Source organism: Ruditapes philippinarum, unplaced genomic scaffold (genome assembly GCF_026571515.1).
Source record: "Ruditapes philippinarum isolate M1 unplaced genomic scaffold, ASM2657151v2 ctg11005_1_1_1_1, whole genome shotgun sequence".
NCBI classification, from domain to species: Eukaryota; Metazoa; Mollusca; class Bivalvia; order Venerida; family Veneridae; genus Ruditapes; species Ruditapes philippinarum.
Genome location: NW_026866405.1, coordinates 18996 through 41445, shown reverse-complemented (window position 1 = coordinate 41445; position 22450 = coordinate 18996). Strand labels below are relative to the sequence as shown.

The 22450-nt window shown below is 32.7% G+C and overlaps 1 protein-coding gene across 1 annotated transcript; it reads right to left on the bottom strand.

The window, feature by feature from the left end:
- Positions 1-26: 26 nt before the first annotated feature.
- On the bottom strand, positions 27-18206 carry LOC132732394 (uncharacterized). The gene is made up of 6 exons (XM_060718805.1): positions 18055-18206; positions 11355-12588; positions 10218-10387; positions 9346-9596; positions 8940-9003; positions 27-155 (listed from the first exon to the last, which is right to left on the bottom strand). The coding sequence occupies exons 2-6, from the start codon at positions 12583-12585 to the stop codon at positions 27-29; spliced, it is 1845 nt and encodes a 614-aa protein (XP_060574788.1). The 5' UTR covers positions 12586-12588; positions 18055-18206.
- Between the last annotated feature and the right edge of the window lie 4244 nt (positions 18207-22450).

Below are 22450 nucleotides of genomic sequence, written 5' to 3'. Positions count from 1 at the left end.
CAACGTAGGGAAAATACAATGCACTCTCACTCTCTGTCTGTCTGTCTGTCTGTCTGTCTCTCTCTCCCTCGCTCTCTCGCTCTCTCTCTCTCTCTCTCTCTCTCTCTCTCACACAAGGTTCTGTGCTGGGACCAAAGAATTATGTCATGTACAATCTGTAGAAAACATCAACTACATAATCACTTTTATGCTGATGACTCACAGTTATACATGTCATTCAAATTAAAACATGACAGCTCCCAAATCAAAACATTTCAAAAAATCGAAGCTTGTCTCAACGAAATTGTCAGTTGGATGAACACAAATTTGCTGAAACTTAACGCTGAAAAAAACAGAGTTAATTGTATTCGTTCCTAAACGAAATTCTGCTTTGGCTGAAGATATTTCCTTAAAAGTTGGGGAATCAGTAATCAAGCCGTCTATGAAAGTAAGAAACCTAGGTGCTATGCTTGATACTCATCTAAAAATGAATACTCATGTCAACAGTGTCTCGAGAGCATGCTACATGCACATCCGACAAATTGGACAAATAAGGCAATATCTTACTGACGATGCGGCAAAATCCTTGGTGAATCATTCAATTACATCGAGACTGGACTATTGTAATGTCCTTCTAAAAGGCTTTTCAAAGACAGTTCTTAACAAACTTCAAATCGTTCAAAATACCGCTGCACGGCTTATAACAAAAACTTCTAGGTATGTCAGCATCACGCCAGTGCTCAAAGAACTTCATTGCCTCCCTATACATCGGCGTATAGATTATAAAATCCTCACTCACGTCTTCAAATCATTACTTCATGAGCATTTTGTGAAAAATGGCTGTTTTCATTGAAAAGTATCCCGTTACAAGTTCAAATTGCTATAATACTATAAAAACTGCTTCAACACTTATCAAACTTGGCACAAATGTTGACTGGACCATTGCCCTTGCAACAACATGCTCAGGCTTAAATTTTCTGTTAACATGGCAACGAGGAGACATCTCAAAATTGCCAAAAATCACTATTTTGCGTTGATTTTTTTCTATCAAAATTGATTTCAAAGTGCTGTAACTTCTCAATGGATTGAGATAGAGTCAAATGCTTTTCAGCGTTGGTTACAGGTAACCTTATGATCAATCTGGGGTCATTTATAGCCTCTCACAAGTCAAAAATTTTCTTGGCGATGAAGGGGACTCCGCCCCCTTCAAACCCCCCACACAGAAGGGGACACATCCCCCTTCTGGCAACCCCCTGATGTATCTTTTGGTTGGGGTGCCGCGCCGAAAAAGAGGTCACTTTTTTAACAACATTTCTCAAACAAAAACAAGTGTTGGGGGCCTAAATAAGGCATTTTTTCATCATTTGAGACAACAAAAAGTGGGGGGGGGTGTGAAAAAGGCGTTAAAAGGTGTGTATATAACGTAATGGGTTAAAGCTCTTCACAGAGAGGCCCGTAATATATTACAAACTTGTTAACAGTATATTTACCTCAAAGACAATTAAGGTCTTTGCATGAACCGGTTTTAATGAATGTTTCACGTTCCAGAACTGTAACATACGGTGATCGATGTTTTTCAGTTGCAGCACCAAAATTTTGAACACATTACCTTCAGAACTACGTAACTGTAAAACTCTCTCGTCTTTTAAAAAAGCTTTAAATTTTTTTTACAATTACCTATTGATATTCTTCTAGTTATTTATACAAGTCTGTAAGTTTTACCGGTTTTATCAGACATTTTAAACATTTTATGTGTGTAGCAGCACACGGGTGTATCTTCTTTTACCTTCATTTTGTATTTTCTTTGATATTTTACGTTTTATTCAATTATACTTTTGTGATTGTTCTTTTATTTTTTTATGTACAGCGCCTTTGAACGTGCTCTGCATGAAAAGGGCGCTTTATAAATCTGGTTATTAATTATTATTACGGTTACACGACTTACCGGAATCGGCCGAATTACCGGAATCGACCGCGTGCGTGCGTGCGTGCTTGTGTGTGTGTGTGCGTTTTGATTTTTTCTCACTTCCAGTGGCAAACCAGTTATTTGTAACTAAACTTTCGAAACTACCCGGAAAATATGTATTATAAAACTTAGACTTTGTGGGAAGGGCTGTTGCTAATGCTGAATAACTTGTAGCCCAAGCCATTTGCAGTATACTTATATGTACATTTGTTTTTGTGTTATTCATATCTTACACGTACTATAGTTGCAATAAAATATTATAAAACTAAAATATTTAAAACAAGGGCAACGTTGTCTCAAAATACGCCCGTCAAAAAAGCTTTAGACAGAGATGTGGACATTATAGATATGCATATAGGAGATATGATATGGGCAATATTCGGACAATATCGATCGTACATCGATTTTGGCGGTGTCTTATCAAACGTCGATGATTTCCTTAATCGTACGATTATCCTAAGATCGTGCATTTTTTCTACGATTGCTAAGTAAAAGTCGCAGATCAAACAAAATGGCCGCCGTGTTTCTTGTGAACCGACAACGCCAAAGGAAAAGCCGGACTTTTAGGCAGCGAATGGTGCATTTGGATAACCTGAGTGATCAGGAAGTTGTGGCCCGCTATCGGCTTGATAAAGCTGCCATTTACAAGCTTGAAACTATTTGCCGACAAGACCTTTCACCTTTGACAGGTCGGCTCTTGCTGTAAGCAGCTTGACGAAGGTAAAAAATAAGTTCTATTGATTATTTCTTATTTTGTTTACATAAATACATAGCAACTATTGATTATTTCTTAATTTGTTTACATAAACACATAGCAACGTCTCGCGTGCAAATAGAACGTTGTGGGAGAAAAAATATCGGATAAAAGAAAGTGTTTTTTGACACAATAAACCTTAATGTGATAGTTAAATCAGCGTAATGTAAGGTATTGTACGGAATCATCAGTTAAGTGTTATTGGGTATCTTTACACTCTAAAAACCATCAACATCATTATTATTTGAATATTTATTCATTTTTTCATAAAAATATGTTTTGCTCGTTACTGCTATATTCGTCAACGTTTTATTATAAATGCATAAGTCCTATGAATGTTCTGTTTTCGTTAGCATTTGCTAGTTTGAAATCAATGTAAAGTGCAAATAATCCAAGTCAATTATTTTTTGTCAACAAAAAAAAAAGTTTTCATCGATTTACATAATCATAGAATCTGTATTATACATGTGTAAATTTATATTAGATCTAGACATATTTTTGTGGTTTCATAAACTTTTATCAAGGTGATTTTATTTCAAGCACTTGAATATTAATAAACAATATGACTTTCTTTCATTGCAGGTTTTCATTGGAACGAAGTGTTAACTTTCGATTAAAGAACATTTAGTCAGTATGTGAAGCTGTACATATATACATGTAATGGCACGTACTTATAATAAATTCTTTAAGACATGGTTATATTGAATCTAATTCAATTTAATTTCTGAGACAATTCGTCAATTAGCATCCATTGACATTCTCGTGATTACATTCATACATAGTAGTCTATTTCTCAAAAATTCTATCCATTTTTTTAGAAGACTATTTGAATAACTGAGATAAGCTTACTTACATGGGATTTGACTGATCTAATCATGACCCTTTCTGAACTTGCAATATGCCAGCTCTTGTTTTAAGAATAGTTGGCGTTCACTGTCTTATGGCTCTTGTTCATAATGTTTTATATATTAAATAATAATGAGCACTATGATATTTTATGGGGTATCATATAGCATAGGAAAACCCATTCTTACCACTTCTTAAATCAGTACATAATTATAATCTTTTCATTTTACGTTAAGCAAAGTATATATTTAACAAATAGGTAATATTGACATAAACATTCTAACAAAGTTTGATGAAGATTTAAAAAATGTTAATGAAAATTTATATCATCATTTTAAATAACAGGACACACAGTTTTTATTCTGGCACCAGCTGTAACTAATCTAGTCTAACATCTAGGGAGTTTTTATGCGGCAGAACAGAAGTTAAAATCAAACAACGAAGCAAAAGATGACAGCTGTGTTATGGCTTTACAGAATAAACATTAATCCTTGCATTGATCAAAATACGATTAAATTTTACTGGAATCTATTACATTGAATGTTTGGTCACTAACTCAGTTTTCTAAAAAGATTATTCCGAGTTTAAGTGCGCACTCCCTAACATGAATTTTCATTGGCGTCTGAATTTTGAGTCAAAAAGATATATTATACAATTATTGACAAGTGTGCCATTGAATATGGTGTGATATTCAACAGCATTTCTAATATAATCATATTCACTGGGTGAGGCATCATATTCACTGGTTAAATTTGAATTTTCCATGTCTAAAAATAAATAGATTGGGACTCATGTTTAATGATCATATATCATAGAATGTAAATTACGCGTGCTATGGCATGTTAAACGTTGCAATATTAAATAAATCAAATTTTTGTTCTATATCTAATATTTATATTGTATAACTCTAATTTTATATTATATACCATAATATTTATTCAATCCTGCTGAATATTTATTCATCATAAACAATATAAATTGTGTGCGATAATGTTCTATGTTTATGTTCAATATTTGAAAATATATATTGTATAATTAAAAATGTTTATTGTATAGATCTACTGAAAAACATGTATTCGATAATTTGAATCATGGGATATAACACTTATCATATTAAGCCCCGCCTTTAAATTAAGCACAGATTTATGATAAAGCGTTATCATCCTGATAAATGAAGTTGAAATGATCAGCGTCCCTGTGAATGTCATTTATAAATAGAGCATGTGCTTAATCCTCCTTATGAATATAAATGTATGTCTAAAAATGGAAACAGATTTTAAAGTCTTCAGTACATACAATCGTATATTCATATGCCTACTTATTTTACCACGATATGAACGTATGTGGTGATATTACGTAAGATGACATAAGGATCATCTTAATGTACATAAGTTCATATGAAACATATATAAGGAATCATATAAGAGAACTAAGAGATCATCTACATGGACATATACCCTAGGTTTTATAGAAGTTGTTTGAGAGGGTAATGTAAGATGAGCAGGGAATCATCTAGATGCACATATATATTAGTTGTTACGGGACAAATAAGAGGGGTCTTTTAGATAAACACTCCAGTTCTTTTCTTATAAAACATATATTTAGGGATCGGTAAGATGATCAGGGTATCATCTAGATGTAGATATATTCCTTTTTATTATGGAAAATTTATGAAGGGTCACATAAAATGAGCAGGTGATCATTTAGATAAACATATGTACACGATTGTTTGATGTACACATACTAATTTATTTGTAAAATATAGAAGGCGATCACGAAAGATGACCATGGGTCTTTGAGATGTTAATATATTCTAGTTATCTGAAACACAAATGAAGGGATCACGTAATGCCCGTATATTTTGTCTGTTTCTATAGATCTTCTGGTTCTAAAAAATCATGTTTGAGAAGATCACTTAAAATGACCAAAAGAGCATAAAAACTTCCTTTGTTTTTGTTCTGATAGAATATATATGAGGGCATCATGTAAGCTGAAAATCGGATCATCTACATTATCTAAATGTACATGTATTGTAGTTCTCATAGAACATAATGTGTGATCCTAAATAATAAACATGGTTAAAAAGTATCCAAATGTACATACTATAGTTCTTTTGGAACATACATGAGGGTAGCATATATATGTACATAATTATACTCTATTCATTATGGACCATGTATGAGGATATCATGTGAAATGACCGAAGATTATCTAAATGTACACATGCTCGTAAAGCGACCAGAGGATCATGAACAAATAATATATTTGTATGAAACATGTATGAGGGAATCCAGTTAGGCGACCAGGGTATCATATATATGTACATAGACTCTATTCTTTATGGACCATGTATGAGGTTATCATGTGAGATGACCATGAGATTATTTAAATGTACATATACTCGTTAAGGTATTACCATCCCAATGCATTGCCTCCGCTTTGAAGAGTATTCAAATAGGCTAGAACTACTGTTAACTACATTGAAAATGAGGGCCGTGGGTTCAATCCCCAGAAGGGTCAACTTGTTTTTCCTTCTTTTTTTCTTTTAACATTATTTATGTATCTCTCATGTCCCATTTGGAAAGAAAAAATTGTTTAATTTTTAATTTATATAGGTATCTATTGGCTAAATTATGCTAACTCTAGTAATAAATATGGTACCTGATATTTTCAAAGTGTAATAAAATCAAAACTAGACGGTAAATGTATTTCATATTTTACAAGATCAACGTACAATATACTTCTTTAAAAATTTAGGGAAACTTTGAAAACAGGCACTCATTTGGGTAAATTTTAAGGATTTTTTTAAATTAGGCTCCCTAAGTAGGAAAATGGTCAGACACGTGGTAAAAATGGGTGGGGTAGGGTAACATTTTTATACAGATTTCATAAATTTTAAGTAGAAACCATAATTTTGCTTATGTGGATTGTTAGCTGAATGGTACTTTTTGTTTCTTACCAAATTAATGGGAAAACATTTTTCATTAGAATGTTATTGCAGATTATTTAAAGGTTCCTCATTTCTAAAAAAGGGCCCTCATAACATCCTAGCTTGAGTTCAGCAAAGTGGCCATAACTTGATTTCCGTACGGTAAACTTTGTTTAAATTGTGCATACAGGTGCACTTTAAGGTATATATCTGACCTATGATGTCAATTTTTTATAGTGCCCATAAGGGTCATAATACCTTAAGCGACCAGGGATCATTTAGATGATCATATAAATGTACTCTATTTGTTATCGAACGTGTATTATTTGATTACGTAAGACGACCAGGGGACCATTTAGATATACATATAAACTCTTTTTATCACGGAACAGATGTGTGGGGACCAAGTTTAAACGACAGGATATCTAGATGAACATATGCCCTATTGTTATTTCTCCATGTACATCTATCTACGAAAACCACGGAAATGAGTGCCCCACAAATAATTATGATTTTGGGGGATCTTGCAAATTGACCTTTCGATCATATTTATGTACATTTTCTCTCGTTCTACTAGAACATATATCAAGGGATTATAAATGATGTCCAATGATTCATCTTAATAAATATATTCTAGTTCTTTTCATTATGGTATATGTTTAAGCGGATTGCATAAGACGGCCATCTGATCAAATAGATACACTTTATTTATTGAGGGGATCACGTAAGAGGACTATGGATCCTCTAGATGTAAATATATTCTATTTATTTTAGAACATGCATGAGGCCATCATGTAAGTTATCCAGGGGATCATCTAGATGTGCATACCACTTTTTATTTTTGAACACATGTGAAGAGATCACGTAAGATGTAGCTAGTAAGATGACCAAGGAACCTTCTAGATGTTCATAAACCCTATTTATTATGGGACATGTATGAGGGATTCACTAAAATAACCAAATGATCGTAAAATGTTTCTCTACTCTAGTTTTATAGAAAAATTTATGGGGGGGGGGGGCTCATAAGCTGATTAGGTATCATTAAATGTACTTATTCTTTAGTTCTGTTCAAACTTGCGGATCATTTAAGTGTACAAATACTCAAAAATTAAATAACATGTATAATGGAATCGAGTAATATGACCAGGGGGTTATCTCTATACATGAATTATTTATGAGGGGTTCATTGAAGACTCCAAGGTTGTTCATATACTTTTGTTCACATTGAGCTTATTAAGGGGATCACGATGGATGACCAGAGGATCATTCTATTTTTTTCATTCTAGAATATGTACGAATGGTTCATGCACGATGATATAGCTGTATATAACTTTAGTTCTTATGTAACATAATTTATCTAGGAGAATATTTTGTTTTCAAAACCCATTACCTTATCCCCTCATCTTACCTAATCACCTCATATATGTTTTATAAGAACTAGAGTGTTAATACATCTAAAAGACCTCCTTGTCATCCAAGGTGACCCCTCATATATGTTCCATAACAACTAATGAACGTGTACATCTAGATGATCCCCTGCTCATCTTACATTATCCCCTCATACATCTTCCATAAACATAGTATATGTTCATGAAGATTATCTCTTGCTCATTATATGTCATTCCACATATATCTTTCATATGAACAAGAGTAAATGAACATTTAGATGATCCTTTAGTCATCTTACATGATATCCTCTCATAGGTCCATATCATGCATATGAAAAATCATTTTCAGACAATTGTATGTCTTGAAGACTTTAATGTCAATTTCCATTTTTTAGACATTCAGATATATTTATAAGGAGGATAAAGCATATGCACTATTTACAAGTGATATTCACAGGGGTACTGATCATTTCCACTACACTTTAGTCTAGTTTAATCAGGATGATAACGCTTTATCATAACTTCGTGCTTAATTTATTGGCGGGGCATAATATGCTAAGTGTTAAAAAATTGTGATTCTATCCCATGATTCAAATTATCGAATATATATTTTTTCAGTATACAATAAATATTTTTAATTATACAATATATATTTTCAAATATAGAATATACATATAGAAAATTAACGCACACAAGTATTTTTTATGATGCAGGATAGAATAATTATTATGGTATAGAATATAAAATTAGAGTTATACAATATAAATATTAGATATAGACCAAAAATAGATTTACCTAATTTTGCAACGTTTAACATGCCATATCGTGCTTATTATAAATAGTTGTTGCGTTTTCTTCTTTATGTCATATTTCTCGATTAAAATATCATTACTTAACTAATATAGTTTTATAATAACATAGCGTTTTTTTCGGCGCTTCAACGAAACACATGTATAAGGTTGTACTTTCAGTGACTTTTCAAAAAAATTCTTATAACCTATTCATATAATCAAACAATTATTGACTAGTGTGCCATTCAATATGATGTGATATTCACCGGCAGAAAGTCATACTGACCTCGGCTATCACCTCGGTCAATATGTCATCTGTCGGTGAATATGACATCATATTCATAGGCACACTAGTCAATAATGTATATTATCGTATGTATGATTATATTCATGTAAATGTATATAGGTGTGTTTAATCAAAGGATATTATTTACTGTAACACGAATAGTATGCAAAATATACATTGTATATAAAAGATCCGCTTATACCAATTACGGTGTAAATAATTGGGGTTACCCATATGGGACCTAAAAACAACAAAAACATCCCAAAAAAATCCCACTCTATCTAACATTACTCGATAGGATATTATGCTTTAGAAATAAATAATTATATAAGAATATTACTCTTTACACAATTGCAGCATGTATCACTCCATTTTGTTTCTGTTTTGTTACTTCACAAACATTCACCCATCTTTTTTCTGTTGGTACAAAGTTTCAGGCGTAACAGTAGTATTTTGTGTATTGTAAACAGCAAGGAGGAATTCTTCAGAACCTGAACTCCGACCTTGAGACGAATTTGTCGACACGGGAAGTGTTCCAGACACACCATCATTAGAACAAGTTTCATTGATAGAATGTGTTTCAGAGACTTGAATGGGAATACCGCCAGATGTAGAACAGCTTTCTTTAACCCTTTCCTTCTCGCGCTCCCTAGCATGCTGTTGTAATATTAAACAAGGAAATTATTTTAAATTTTACTGATTTTGCAGTTCAACATAATATTTCAGAACTGTTAAACAGTAAAACATATAAATTTATTTCAATAAAGTACAACAATATTATAAAAAATAAATCAATGATGCAATCTGATTAAAAACGCTCCGCCTTTAGACCTGAGCGTGGCCATATACGGAATTATTTTTGGTTACTATTTACACAGCCAATCATCGGCGAGCTTTCATAATTCTGAAAGCGATGTGGTTTCTAGAATACTGAGTAAGTAATTTTCATGATTTCGAGATCAAACATGGCGTTGTCCATATAGCCGACAGGTAAACAGGCAAAACGATCTTGCCCATTAAAAATTGACTCTATTTTATTTTCAAGTAATTTATTAAAAATTACTTCAATCATTTTTTTCCTAACAAACATCAACAATTTCTTTAACTTCAACGTATAACGGTATCTTAATACTTCTTCTAATGCCTATGCAAAAACCAGTTTGATTGCATGGATATAGATGAGGCGAACACATACCGTTGTCATCATATCTACATAAAAGAAATAAGTAGATCTTAACTTTAGTCAGATTGAACAATGATGGTATTTAAGGTACATACCTTCTGAAGAATTCTAATTGCTAGTTCAGAATCATACAAAGTATTTTCCATAACATCCTTCACTTCATCAGGATCGAATCCCATAGCAACAAGATCTGAAACTCTTTCCTCAAGTTCTGCTTTAAAACTTTCACGGCATTCCCTATCCATTTCTTCTCTTTCCACTTCAGCTGTCCAAAGAGTAAGATAAAATCTACATGTCTGTCACATTGAGCAAATGAACCGTTTGCAAGTATTATATTTAATGAGTTCAATAATTTAAGTAATGAATCTGCATGAATATAATATTTTGATTATCACATACCCAAACTAAAGACTATTTAATGTGAAAAAGAGTCATTTTTCATTTACACGTTTATAGTGTAACGCTAACATTAAGCGCATCTTTACGCTTTGTTTGTATAACGCAAATAACGTCATGTCAAAATATATGCACAACCGTGCAATACCGTTTTTATGGGGTCGCAAAAGCGGCACGGGTATGTTATAAACCGACTTATTTAAACAGATGTAATATCAATACAGTAACCCAAAAGACGTCATGATTATTTCTCCGCTAAATGCTGTTCAACATTTTTCTATAAATTCTTTTTCAATTAGCAAGTTAGAATGTAGGTAGATATCATTTATATTTTTTATTGCGTTGTAGTACAATATTGCAAAGTTTATCGTTCAAATTCTTTGAAATTTGTCATTCTTGATTATTTTACTCCGCAATTGAACTCGAACCATGAACAACTGACTAAAAAGTGATATCTATTTACTTAAACATTTGAATAAAATACCATTCAGTATTGTATCATAATGAAAGAAACTTGATATCTACGTTGTAGAAGCAATTTTCATGACTTTATTTAGTAGTTTGACGTCAGTAGGCTGGTGTCATATCTAACATCATATGATGTTTAAACGTTCCTTTTGTATTCTGTGCATAATCTAATGAACTCACTCAATCATTTTTACTACATTCCGTGTTATACAAAGATACTATATGTATCAATATAAACAGTTGAAAATAATGCAAATCTTTGATCTAGAAGAAAAACGGCAAAGAACTTAGTTAGGCATTTTGATAAGTAATTAATGAATTAGATAGTCTCTACCTAAAATCAATGTCACAAAAACATAAGTACGCACCTTTATATCTTTTCTGACTCTCAATGTCAACAATCTGCTTCATAAATCTATCAAAGTCTTCAATTGTTTCAATTTCTGCAGGTACCTGACACATGGCAGTCATGCCTTGAAGTAAGCACTGTCTGTCTTCATTTAATTTTGTTTCTATGTAAGTTTTTTGATAATTTAGGTTAATATGTTTATTCACTATACTCACAACAAATTGTTGCGCCGTGCAAAAATTTAGATCATTTATAACAGATTTAAAACAATCCTTTATAGATCTATTATTCTGTTGACATTTAATGTCATGGTGAAAACAAACAGTTTTCATCATATATGAGGTAAATGTGTCCATAAGTACTCTCTCGTATAATTTTAAAATATACTTGAGAAAAACATATATGATCTTGTGCTCGGGTTTCATGACAGTCAATATGTATTCAACCTCTGCTTCTGTCACAGTCACTTTGAAATAAGATTCTCTTTCAGTTCCGACAAGCAATAGAGATTTTCGTTGAAGAACAAGTTCAGCAAACTCTGGACCAGCGCAGTCCTCAACTTTGAAACAGTCGTGGATTTTATGATATCTTATTGCTGGTGAAACATCAACCGATACATCTCTGTTCTCGTATTCAAAGTTTAGAATAACATTAGGTGCTCTAAAAAGAGCACCTGTGAAATATAAAGACACACCATTCACTGCTGGTAAGAGAATTTTGCAATCTATGTCAGTTGGTGACCCAGCTGTCGGTCCTATACGCGTCGAGTTTTTGACAAATTTCCATAAAGTTTCGATAACAACATGTCCAAATCTATTTTCACCCATTACTGGGAAGTTAATGGGTTGAAAACATTTCAGGTGACCGTCTTTACAAAGTTTGCTCCATTTTAACTTTAATTCTTCGTCTGCTAATACGACTTTTACCAAGCCGTGATTAATTTCGCTTTCACTTGCATCTACCTTTATCACATCTGGTTTTGACAATGCTTCAATGACAGCCAAATAGTCAAATTCGTCTGCTCTTATTATTTTAGTTCCCTCGGCATAACTTCCAACTGGAATCAATTCTGATACTTTATATGCAGCGTCAAATTGTTCTACCTGATCGAGCCAGGTGTTAATATGAAACCTTATGACATCACGAATTATTTCTGACTTCTCATTTGTTGTCTCAGTCTGTGCCTTTATAACTACACCTTCAACTAAAAGCGAGAATTTCAGGTCGTCTTCACATGCACTTTCAGCCATTTCCTACAACATATTAAGGTAGAAGATTTGTGATACATGTAACTGATTGTTAATAGTATTCCGGCATATTTTGTACTTTCCCATCTATTATATATATTTATTTTGATTGAATACCAATCAATTAATTGATGTTATCAAATCTTATAAGTTTAAAGGAGAAACAAGTACGTCTTATATCTAAAAATAAACTTTAGATTAGACTAAAGACCCCAGACAAAAACTGCCTAATATATTTTCTCTATAAGGTTTGTTGTTTCACATAAAATGTTTCTTTGTTGCCATTTCAGGCAACAACATATTTTATTTTTTTTTCTTAAACATAACATTATGAAGAGAGGACGTTAGTGATAAAGTTATTCTACATTTTACCTTGCTACATATTCATAAACGTATGAAGAAGCAGGTAAGTTACGATTGAGTTTATATCAGAAACAATCATTATCGTCATCATCATCATCATCATAATTCAACAGGTGATGTCAACCTGTTTCTACCATGTGTTCTCTAACGATGCAGTGTTGTTCAAAAATGGTTATGCCACGCTTATTAACGAGATGATTGCTATGTGTAGGATGTATTATTTTCATATATAACTACATGTTCAGGAGGAATGCTCAATGTTAAGGTTTATTTTGAGCCATTTCTCATTATATACGTTTGTTTGAAAATCAATACAGTAGCCTTACCTAAACCACATATGTTAATTATTTTGTCGTGTTGTTTATGCCAATAAACCTTTTTTTGTTGTTCAGAGGTTTTAACGGCAATTAAGCAAATGTAAATGGAGGTACAAGTGCATCCAAAAGCAAGGACATATAAAAATTGAAAATGTTAAATTGATCAACAAGGAGACTTTAAATGGAAATATATAACAGAGATATTACAGATATAATCTCAGATTAAATTGAGAATCATCGATATTTAGTGTGATTCACAGCCCGTACATACCTATCCCTTTTTCTTTGGGCAGAATACCAGAAACAGAACTCCTTTCTTTTGGCCCCGGTTTCAGTTAAAAGCGTTATGCGTAATGCTTTTAATTTTTAAATTATTTTGCACAATGAAAATGATTATTCTAGAAAAATGGAGTGAGCAAATGATCTGAAATGTGCATACAAGTTTTTGGAAAAGATTTTCATTAAATGGTATAAAAATGACGAAAAATATTTCAATCACGCCATGAAAAAACATAACATCAAATGAGTGTCTTTTAACTATAAACAAGAGCTAATTAGATAAATATAAGAGTACATCTTAACATTTTGGTAGCAAAAGAGTTTTTAAAATATTTACCTGACAGTCGATAAAGTCCGCGAACTTTGCGACCAACTTGCAAATCGATATGAATGTATATAAACAGTTGTTTAATGGTCTAAATTAAGAATCCTTCTTGGAGCTGTCGTATAAGTGTCTTACACCAGCTACCAGTACAGACCAAAATATCTAACTCGAGGGTAAATGGTCACGGTGGTAACGAGGCTCTTCCGAGTTTCTGCTAAACAGTTACCCGGGAGCTGGATATTCCCGTCTGTAACGATTATCTTTCTTGCATATCTAATATTAATCATATTTCGGAAAGAAATTACAAAAACTTAAATTTTCATTTAGTCCTTTTCTCTTCTGGTAGCGTATGAATTTATAACTTTATTCATAACGGAAAAAATGGCGCATCATATGAACGTCATTTAAAGCACGCGACCTGCCTTACACAGGGGTAATCTTATAATTTCTTGCAGGATTATCGACTGTTTACACCGTTGTTAGAAAAACTTATCTTACGCCCCGATGTAAGACCGTCGCGTGATTTAGATAACGTCTTTCTACGCGCCTTTTATGAATGAATTGCGTTCTTAGGATGGCGTCAATGTGCCGTTATGAATAGAGTTGTGAATTCATACGCTTTAATAAGAAAAAAGTGCTAAATGAAAATATTAGTTTCGTAATTTCTTTTATATATCAATTTATCATTTATATGCAAGAAAAAGAATCAGAGCCCCGTTACCGCCGTAAACAGTTACTCTCGAGCTAGATATTCTGGTCTGTACCTGCAGTCGTTATGTCGCGGTTCGGATCGGAAAAGCCGTCCAGGATCGATATTCCGATACGAACCGCAAACTTATGTCAGATATTTTTCCTTCCATATTTTACAATTATATTTTAAACTCTTTACCTTAAAAAGAAAACAATTTCCATGGAAATTTATGTCATAACACCCGTAATTATTTTCTTACAACAGTGTATGAAATTACAACTTTATTCATAACGGTAAAATTACGTCATCCTAAACGTGCCAATGTATAGCACGCAATTACAGAACGCAGTTCATCTAGTACCCCCATGCCAGATGAAATTTCCGGCATGGGTAAAACAAACGGAAACGCAAGTCTGATAATGCAAGAAATGTTTTTTCTAGCAGTCGTGTACACAGTAGATAATACTGTTTTATTTGCAAGAAGTAAGTAAAGGTCTGTCTCTTAAAGAACATAGACGTAAACTCGCTGGTTTGAATCCTGGATTAGCCACTTTTATTTCTTTTTGTCATAGTTTTAAAACTGCCATTCTCTTATGCAAACCCTCCTTGTGTATTTTATCTATGTAGTATTTCGATAAGTGCACATATATCGTGTGTGCGCTATTTAAGCATATACGTTGCGTAATTTCACTAAGAAAACTGTTAAAATACTTATGCGTTCTACTGTAGAGAAAAATGTGTACGTCTAAGTATTAACGGAAACATACCGATAAAACAAAAGGAAACAATTCAATCAACAGAAGGGCAGAAATCTGCAAGTGTTGGTTAGAAATCGAACCAGTGACATTCAGATAGGTAGTCCGGTACGCCACACCTCATCACCGACGTGCGAAGTTCACAAATATTATAACAAATAGTAATAAATATATTCGTTTATCAAGTGACCTTTACGAAAAATAATGAAGTGCCATGCCAATATTGTTAAACAATATCCTACTTTTTATTTGTTATTTTCATGGTTGATTGTAAACAATATAATGCAATTTAGCTGAAAATGCATGCTACACGCCAGTAAATGAAAATGAGGTCATGGTAAAAAGATAATGATGCTGATAAATATAGAGGCTATTTGTTGCCAAAAATCCAGCCTTTGAAACTTGACAATGCATACTTCGGTTCTACTAAACAGATTAGTAAAAATCTAATTGTCGATCCGAGAGTTACATACTGCACTGGTATTAAGCATTTTGATTATCTCGATTTGATAAAATGAAAGCTGTTAACATGCAAATTAGATAAATTGCAAACTGTATTTATAAATGTATAACTTCAAATTTGCGACACGTAGAAATGTAAACGATAGAACGTACACAATACGTTTAATGCATTGCATCATGACGTTGAGAATGTAACTGCATCAACTTGACACACTCAGGTTTACAACACCACACTTTCCTTTTACATTCTAACGCGATTAACATTTGTAAACGATTTTGCAACTTCCATATATGGAATTATCACGGAAATAGACGAAAATTAATAGGCGGAGCCAATTTCACGAAAGCAGAATATAAAGAGAGGTAACTCTTGCGGGTACAAAAATATTTCAAATTATATAGAAACTGTTACATCACTCTTGACTTTGAACATCCTCTGATTTTGTTAAAACGTATTCTAGTACAGGATATTCAAGTAATGCAAAATTGGTTAAGATATAATGTAAAAATGTAACAACGTATATACTGATAATGAGCATAATAATACGCAAAATCTAAAGTTGGTGAAATTACATAAGGAAATGTTTCCCATATATAATGACACACGCCAATATTCATTGATATCTATAATAGGGTTTTGTGAGCCACGGCAATACTCTTAGGCATATTTGTTTTTACCTTTAGCAAATAGTACATGGAAGGCACTTTTGGCAACACGAATAAAGAGAACTGAACAATAAGCTAGTGCCTTCTTTCTTTAAAGGACTATGTTGGGTTGCAGAAAAACTCATATTTTTGACCAAGTGTATAACCACGAAACAATGCAAAGTTTATTATTGATAATTCCGTTGTATAACCAAAACTTGTGAATTTGTCCCATTTTAATGTTGAAATAAATATTCAGTGTATCCTGGCAACTCTGTTTACCTCCATTGGGAGGTATTTTGAGTCATAGGATGTGATTTTGCCTTTTATTGTTAAATATATGTAAGCTGGCGTAGATTAAGGTCTTTTTATGCATTGTGCTGAATCAATAGCACCTCTAAAATATGTGTATACATGCTGTCATTAGCTGTTACCTAGATTTGCTGTCTAAGTTTGTTGTATGATCAAAACAGAGAACTTTTTTTATGTACATGAAATACTACACAGAATATTTATTAAGTTTTGTAAGTGATGGATTCTAAGAGATAAAATAAACAAGGTATACATAAATTGATAATCAACATACATACATTTGGACTCATTTAAATTTTACTTATTGAAAAACAAAATGGGAAAAATGGGAAAATATATGGTAAAAATAAAAAGTTATGTACGAAAGGGTACATACAACTTTGGTTATAATTTTACTATTGTTAAAAGTTTTTTTTCTTGTCAAGTCATACGCTAGAATTAAGGTTACTAATATAATAGTACTACCAGGAAAGACAACAGCCAGAATTTGGTCTGTATTAGTAATAAGTCGTATCAAAATCTCTATCAGATGTTGACTTGAAAATTTGAAAGTGGTAAGGTAGCAGCTTAACTGTAAATGTTACTCATTCCTATGCAAATTGGAATACCATCAGTAAAATTTATTTGTCGTTGAATATAGTCTTTTCAATAGTTTTCACTTCCTTGAAAAATATTTAACCTCAGACAGTATGTAACCTGGTGATTTTTTTTTTTTTTAAGTTTCTTTTTCCAGGAAATGTGGTGTCTACAACGTTTTAAAACTTAAATGCCTATATTCCTTTAAAGTCCGCTGATGTTGATTGTAGGCAATCATGCAAGTGAATTATGTTTAGTAACTAAACACCTAAAAGGTATGATAAACGGAAACCGCTTCTTGTCGCCGACGGTAAATACCGAAAATGAGCGGAAAATACGTTTATTTACGATGATTTAGTGGGCGGGAAAATGGGCGGAGCTTATTTTATCTCCTATTGAAAAACGTGTAAAGCTGGATTATGCTGATCTGAATCATGATGGTTCGACAATGTAAAGCTAAGAATGTTACTTCTGTTTTGAGTATTCGAACACTTGGTATTGCTCCTATCAGTTAATGTTTTGTCGTTTAACAAATTGTATTTTGTTGAAATGCATGTTTACAATGTTAAATCGGCAAACTCAATCAAAGTATGCAACATTGGAGTTTACATACAAAGAAATACAATTGTATTTTTTCCATTAACAAACTGTTCAACTCAGATCAACAAGGCTGGATTTTTGGCAACGAATAGCCTCCATAGTATAAACAAAATGCACACACATGACATATACATTCCGTTAACTTACTTCACTTTTAGTACTCCAGATTATTAAAGATATTATATAAGTAAATGTAGATCTAGATTTCTATACATTATTAATAAAGTGCACGTATACACCGGAAACTGTTGTGTTATCTATAGAGCGGGCGGCGTCAGGGGAGGATCAAGCGGTTTATCCTACAGTGTTAGAGTATTTTGAAATATTTGGCATCTCTGTGATATCTATAATCAATTAAGCATATTTTTAAAAATGTGATTTTCAATAGGTACAATGAGAATGTGTACACGCGATTTTATAACTATTATTCGTCAGTTTTTTATTGTCTTCCATTCGTTTATGTTTTATAATACTACAAGTTTTCATGGTCGCTCGTGACGTTTATGTGACTTCTACAAAATTTAGTGCTATTGAACGGAGAGAAAAGGGCAGGTAATCCAGACTTTACGGTTGCAGTCAATTTTGATTGCTATTATTTTCCCTTGTGCTGTATTAAAATTCATTATTCTTGATTGATTAAATTGATTAAATGGTAGTATATAAACGGTTGTTTGCTATATAACAACAACAATATAATGAATATATGCAAACAACCGTTTATATATGCATAGAGCCATAAAGCCATATAATATGCCAAAAATCTTTATAAACTAGTAACTTAAACGTTTGGAGGCGGGCATTTCCTAAAGATGTTTTTTTGTTATTTTCTCGAATCATTTTTAGATAATTTACAAATACTTGTTTTAGAATATATAGCTTGCATTACATTCTGATATAAAATATAACATACTGATAATTACACAATCGTACCAGTTTTTGCACGAAACTTAGCATAAGCTACAAACTTTTTTACTCTATTCTGAAAGATAACCTGTGAAGTTCACATATATTGTAGAAGAAGAAGAACAACAACGCTTAATTTTTAAGTTTCTCGTGATTAACATATAAACAAATATACGTGTCGCAGGCAGAGCTGCATCAGTACTAAGGGTGTAGTACTTAAGTACCATTATCAGTACTTGCCAAGTTATGCAGTACCATTACCAGTACCAGTACTAGATTTTAGCTAGGTACTGCAGTACCATTACTTTTTTGGGGGAAGTAATTAGGTATCAGTACCATTACTTTTATATATTCAAAATACACAGTGTCAAACAAAATAATTGCTAACATTATTCAGCAAAGCAAAAATAATTTACTTTTATTTAAAGTTAATATTACATGTTTACAACTTTAATGATTGAAGATACTTTTTACAATCAATATTTACCACATATATTCATGTCATATCTTATTGTTTAGTAACCAGTCAACTGTATAAATACAATGTTATCATCTTTCATTTAAACACAACAGTCTTTTGTTGCCTTTCACACCTCGATCTGTTCAATTAATACAAAAGTAAATTACAACTTTTTATGGTGCTAACAATATCACTTGAAATAGGATTATTTAGAATAGAAGCAATTAATTAGTGTTTATTTTGTTCTTTTTTACTAGGAAATACAAAGTAATAAAATATTGTATTAAAGATATTTTAAGGTAAAGAGTTATTGAGTCCTTTTATCTCAATTGAATTTTTCAAGTTTTTGGTACTTCTTTTTATGATGAATACTATGTTAACATTTGAAGAAATATTGCAGCAAATTATTTATAGATTTGATAACTACTTTTCACAAAAATAAAATAATACATGGAATTTAAAGCTTAACTTTATGAGAAAAATTGCTGCCTAGTAATGCAGTAGCAGTACCACTTTATAAGACAGTAATGCAGTACCAGTACCAGTAGTAGCAACATTTTGTGAGAGTAATTCAGTATCAGTATCTGTACTTGCAAAAATACTGCAGTACAAAGGCCTCCTACTGCAGTACCAGTACCAGTAATGCAGCTCTGGTCGCAGGGTTAAATATTTCTGGACTTAGGGGATACAGAAACAAACTCTGGGCGTAGGTTCGATGTTCAAGTTAAAATGGTCTAGTTTAGAAATAATATATCCCAAACTGTGATTTTATTGCTCAATAACATCACTGTTTGGAGTTCGGATGCGGGAAAATATATCACGAGGGCGTAGCCCGAGTGATATAATGATGCGCATCCGAACGACAAACAGTGATGTTATCAAGCAATAAAATCTGCGATTTGGCTTCTAACACGACATCAACAAATAATGTTGCCGTACTTGATATTAACCTAAATTATGTCTGATTTGTTTCCGTACTAATTGTCAGCGCGTCACATTTTAAGTGGTTACTTCACGTGTATAATGATTACGTCACATGTCTTAATATAGAACGTCAAACAGTGATTTTATGTATATGTTAGTGTTCATCCGTGCTGTTCTACAGAAATTAGAAACTTCGACGGGAGCGATAGCGACAGGAGAATGTTTCTAGTTTCTGTAGAACAGCACGGATGCATACTAACATATTTAGTGTCAAGCTTTATTTGGCCTCATTATCATTCTTTTTATTACGTCACTATGCGGTTCTATGAAGTACTATGAAAAATAGAAGTCGACTATGTATATGTTAGTGTTCATCCGAGCTGTTCTACAGAAATTAGAAACTTCGACGGGAGCGATAGCGACAGGAGAATGTTTCTAATTTCTGTAGAACAGCTAAGGATGAATACTAACATACTTAGTGTCAAGCTTTATTTGGCCTCATTATTATTTACTTTATTACGTCACTATGCGGTTTTATGAAGTACTATGAAAAATAGAAGTCGACTATGAACGAAATTCGATATAGTATCGGTTTTTGTTTTTCTATGAAAATAAACGCACATAATTTTGAAGAAATACAGCGTTTTCATTGGATGACAAATAAAGCTGGACACTAAGGACAATTCGATATAGTATCGACTTTTGTTCTTCTATGAAAATTAAACGCACAGAAATACAGCGTTTTCATTGGATGACAAATAAAGTTGGACACTAAAGCATAATAACACACACTTTCGGTTCTTCTATGTTCAATAGGGAAAAATGCGGGTCGTGTTAGAATATATAATAAAATAATTATACATCTTACAAATACAATACATATAAACAACACAATGAAATAACAATAGATACACAATCGACGCGGAATAAGAACTACAATAAATAAATTGATCTTAATAATATTATTCCTTACCACAGCGTCTGTATAAAAGATATTTACTTATGAAATATTTCAATATAAATTGAAATAAAGTAAATGTAGATCTGAAAATAATGGTAAATGAATTAATTGATTAACTATACGTCTTACTCGTAAGAGATGACTGTAAAGAGTGAGCGGGACAGGAAAAGCAACAGTGCGCAGAAGTTAAGATTATTTAAAAAAACAAATGAATTTCTTTCTCACAAAGAAACGTATACAACAAACAAAGCAATTGGACAGTAGTACAACACAGATCGGGTTACCAGTGTTCACGATTTTGCATGGGTGAGCTCGATAATGTACATCAGTGACGGAAATTGTCGAGTTTAACCGATATAATACAGGAAGTTAAACATATACGGTAAAAACTAAACGCAACCGAATAAAAACGCGCGTGCACGATGTTTCCGCTTAATTAAAATTATGGAAAGCCACAGCTGCCATTAAAATATTTTTTTTTCAGTAACAATTCCCCATTTGGTAGGAGAAAATGGCTCCTGACATTTTCCTAATGAATTTCAGCAATAGTTATTTAATGAATAAACGGAAATGAAATTTTAACTTTAAACCAAAATTGTTCAAAACAATTACTGAAGTTTAGATGCTGATTATTTGTATTTTTTAATCAATATACAATTGCAAAAAGAATACATCAGCTGAAAATGAAAATATCAACAACCATTTTCCATTTTGCATAAACTATGGTGGCTGATTTGTGTCATTCGTGCTTTCGCTCCGCAACCCCCGCCAAGCGAAAAGTCGAAAATTAACAAGTTAAAATGACGTGGGCGCGGAAAAAAAGGCGCTAATTAGCGAGGGTGCGGGGCGAGATTTAAGAAATAAAACGGCGGGTTCGAGGGACAAAAACACGCTTATTAGCGGGGGCGCGGTGCAAAGTTTAATAAAAAAATCTTCGAGGGATGTACAGTACGCTCACCGCGGCTTTTGCCTTTTCCGCGATACCACCGCGGACGTTTTTTTTTCTGCCGCGGACAAACGCGGTGGAGGTCCGCGATAAAACGATCATTTCCCCCGCGATTCACGGTGTCTACTTGTTACCACCGCGGACCAAAATCCGACGATTGCAGTCATATTATAGTTAAAATCAGTCATCCGTGGTTTGCGGGGTAATGCGGGGGTCAGAATAAGTAAATCTAAGAAAAGAAAAAAATAAACAAACAAAAAAACTTACATAAGTCTATGACCGTGGATATGCTTTTATTTTAACATGAAGAATAAGTAATTTATACGCAGTCCTTGCATATTTAAATTAT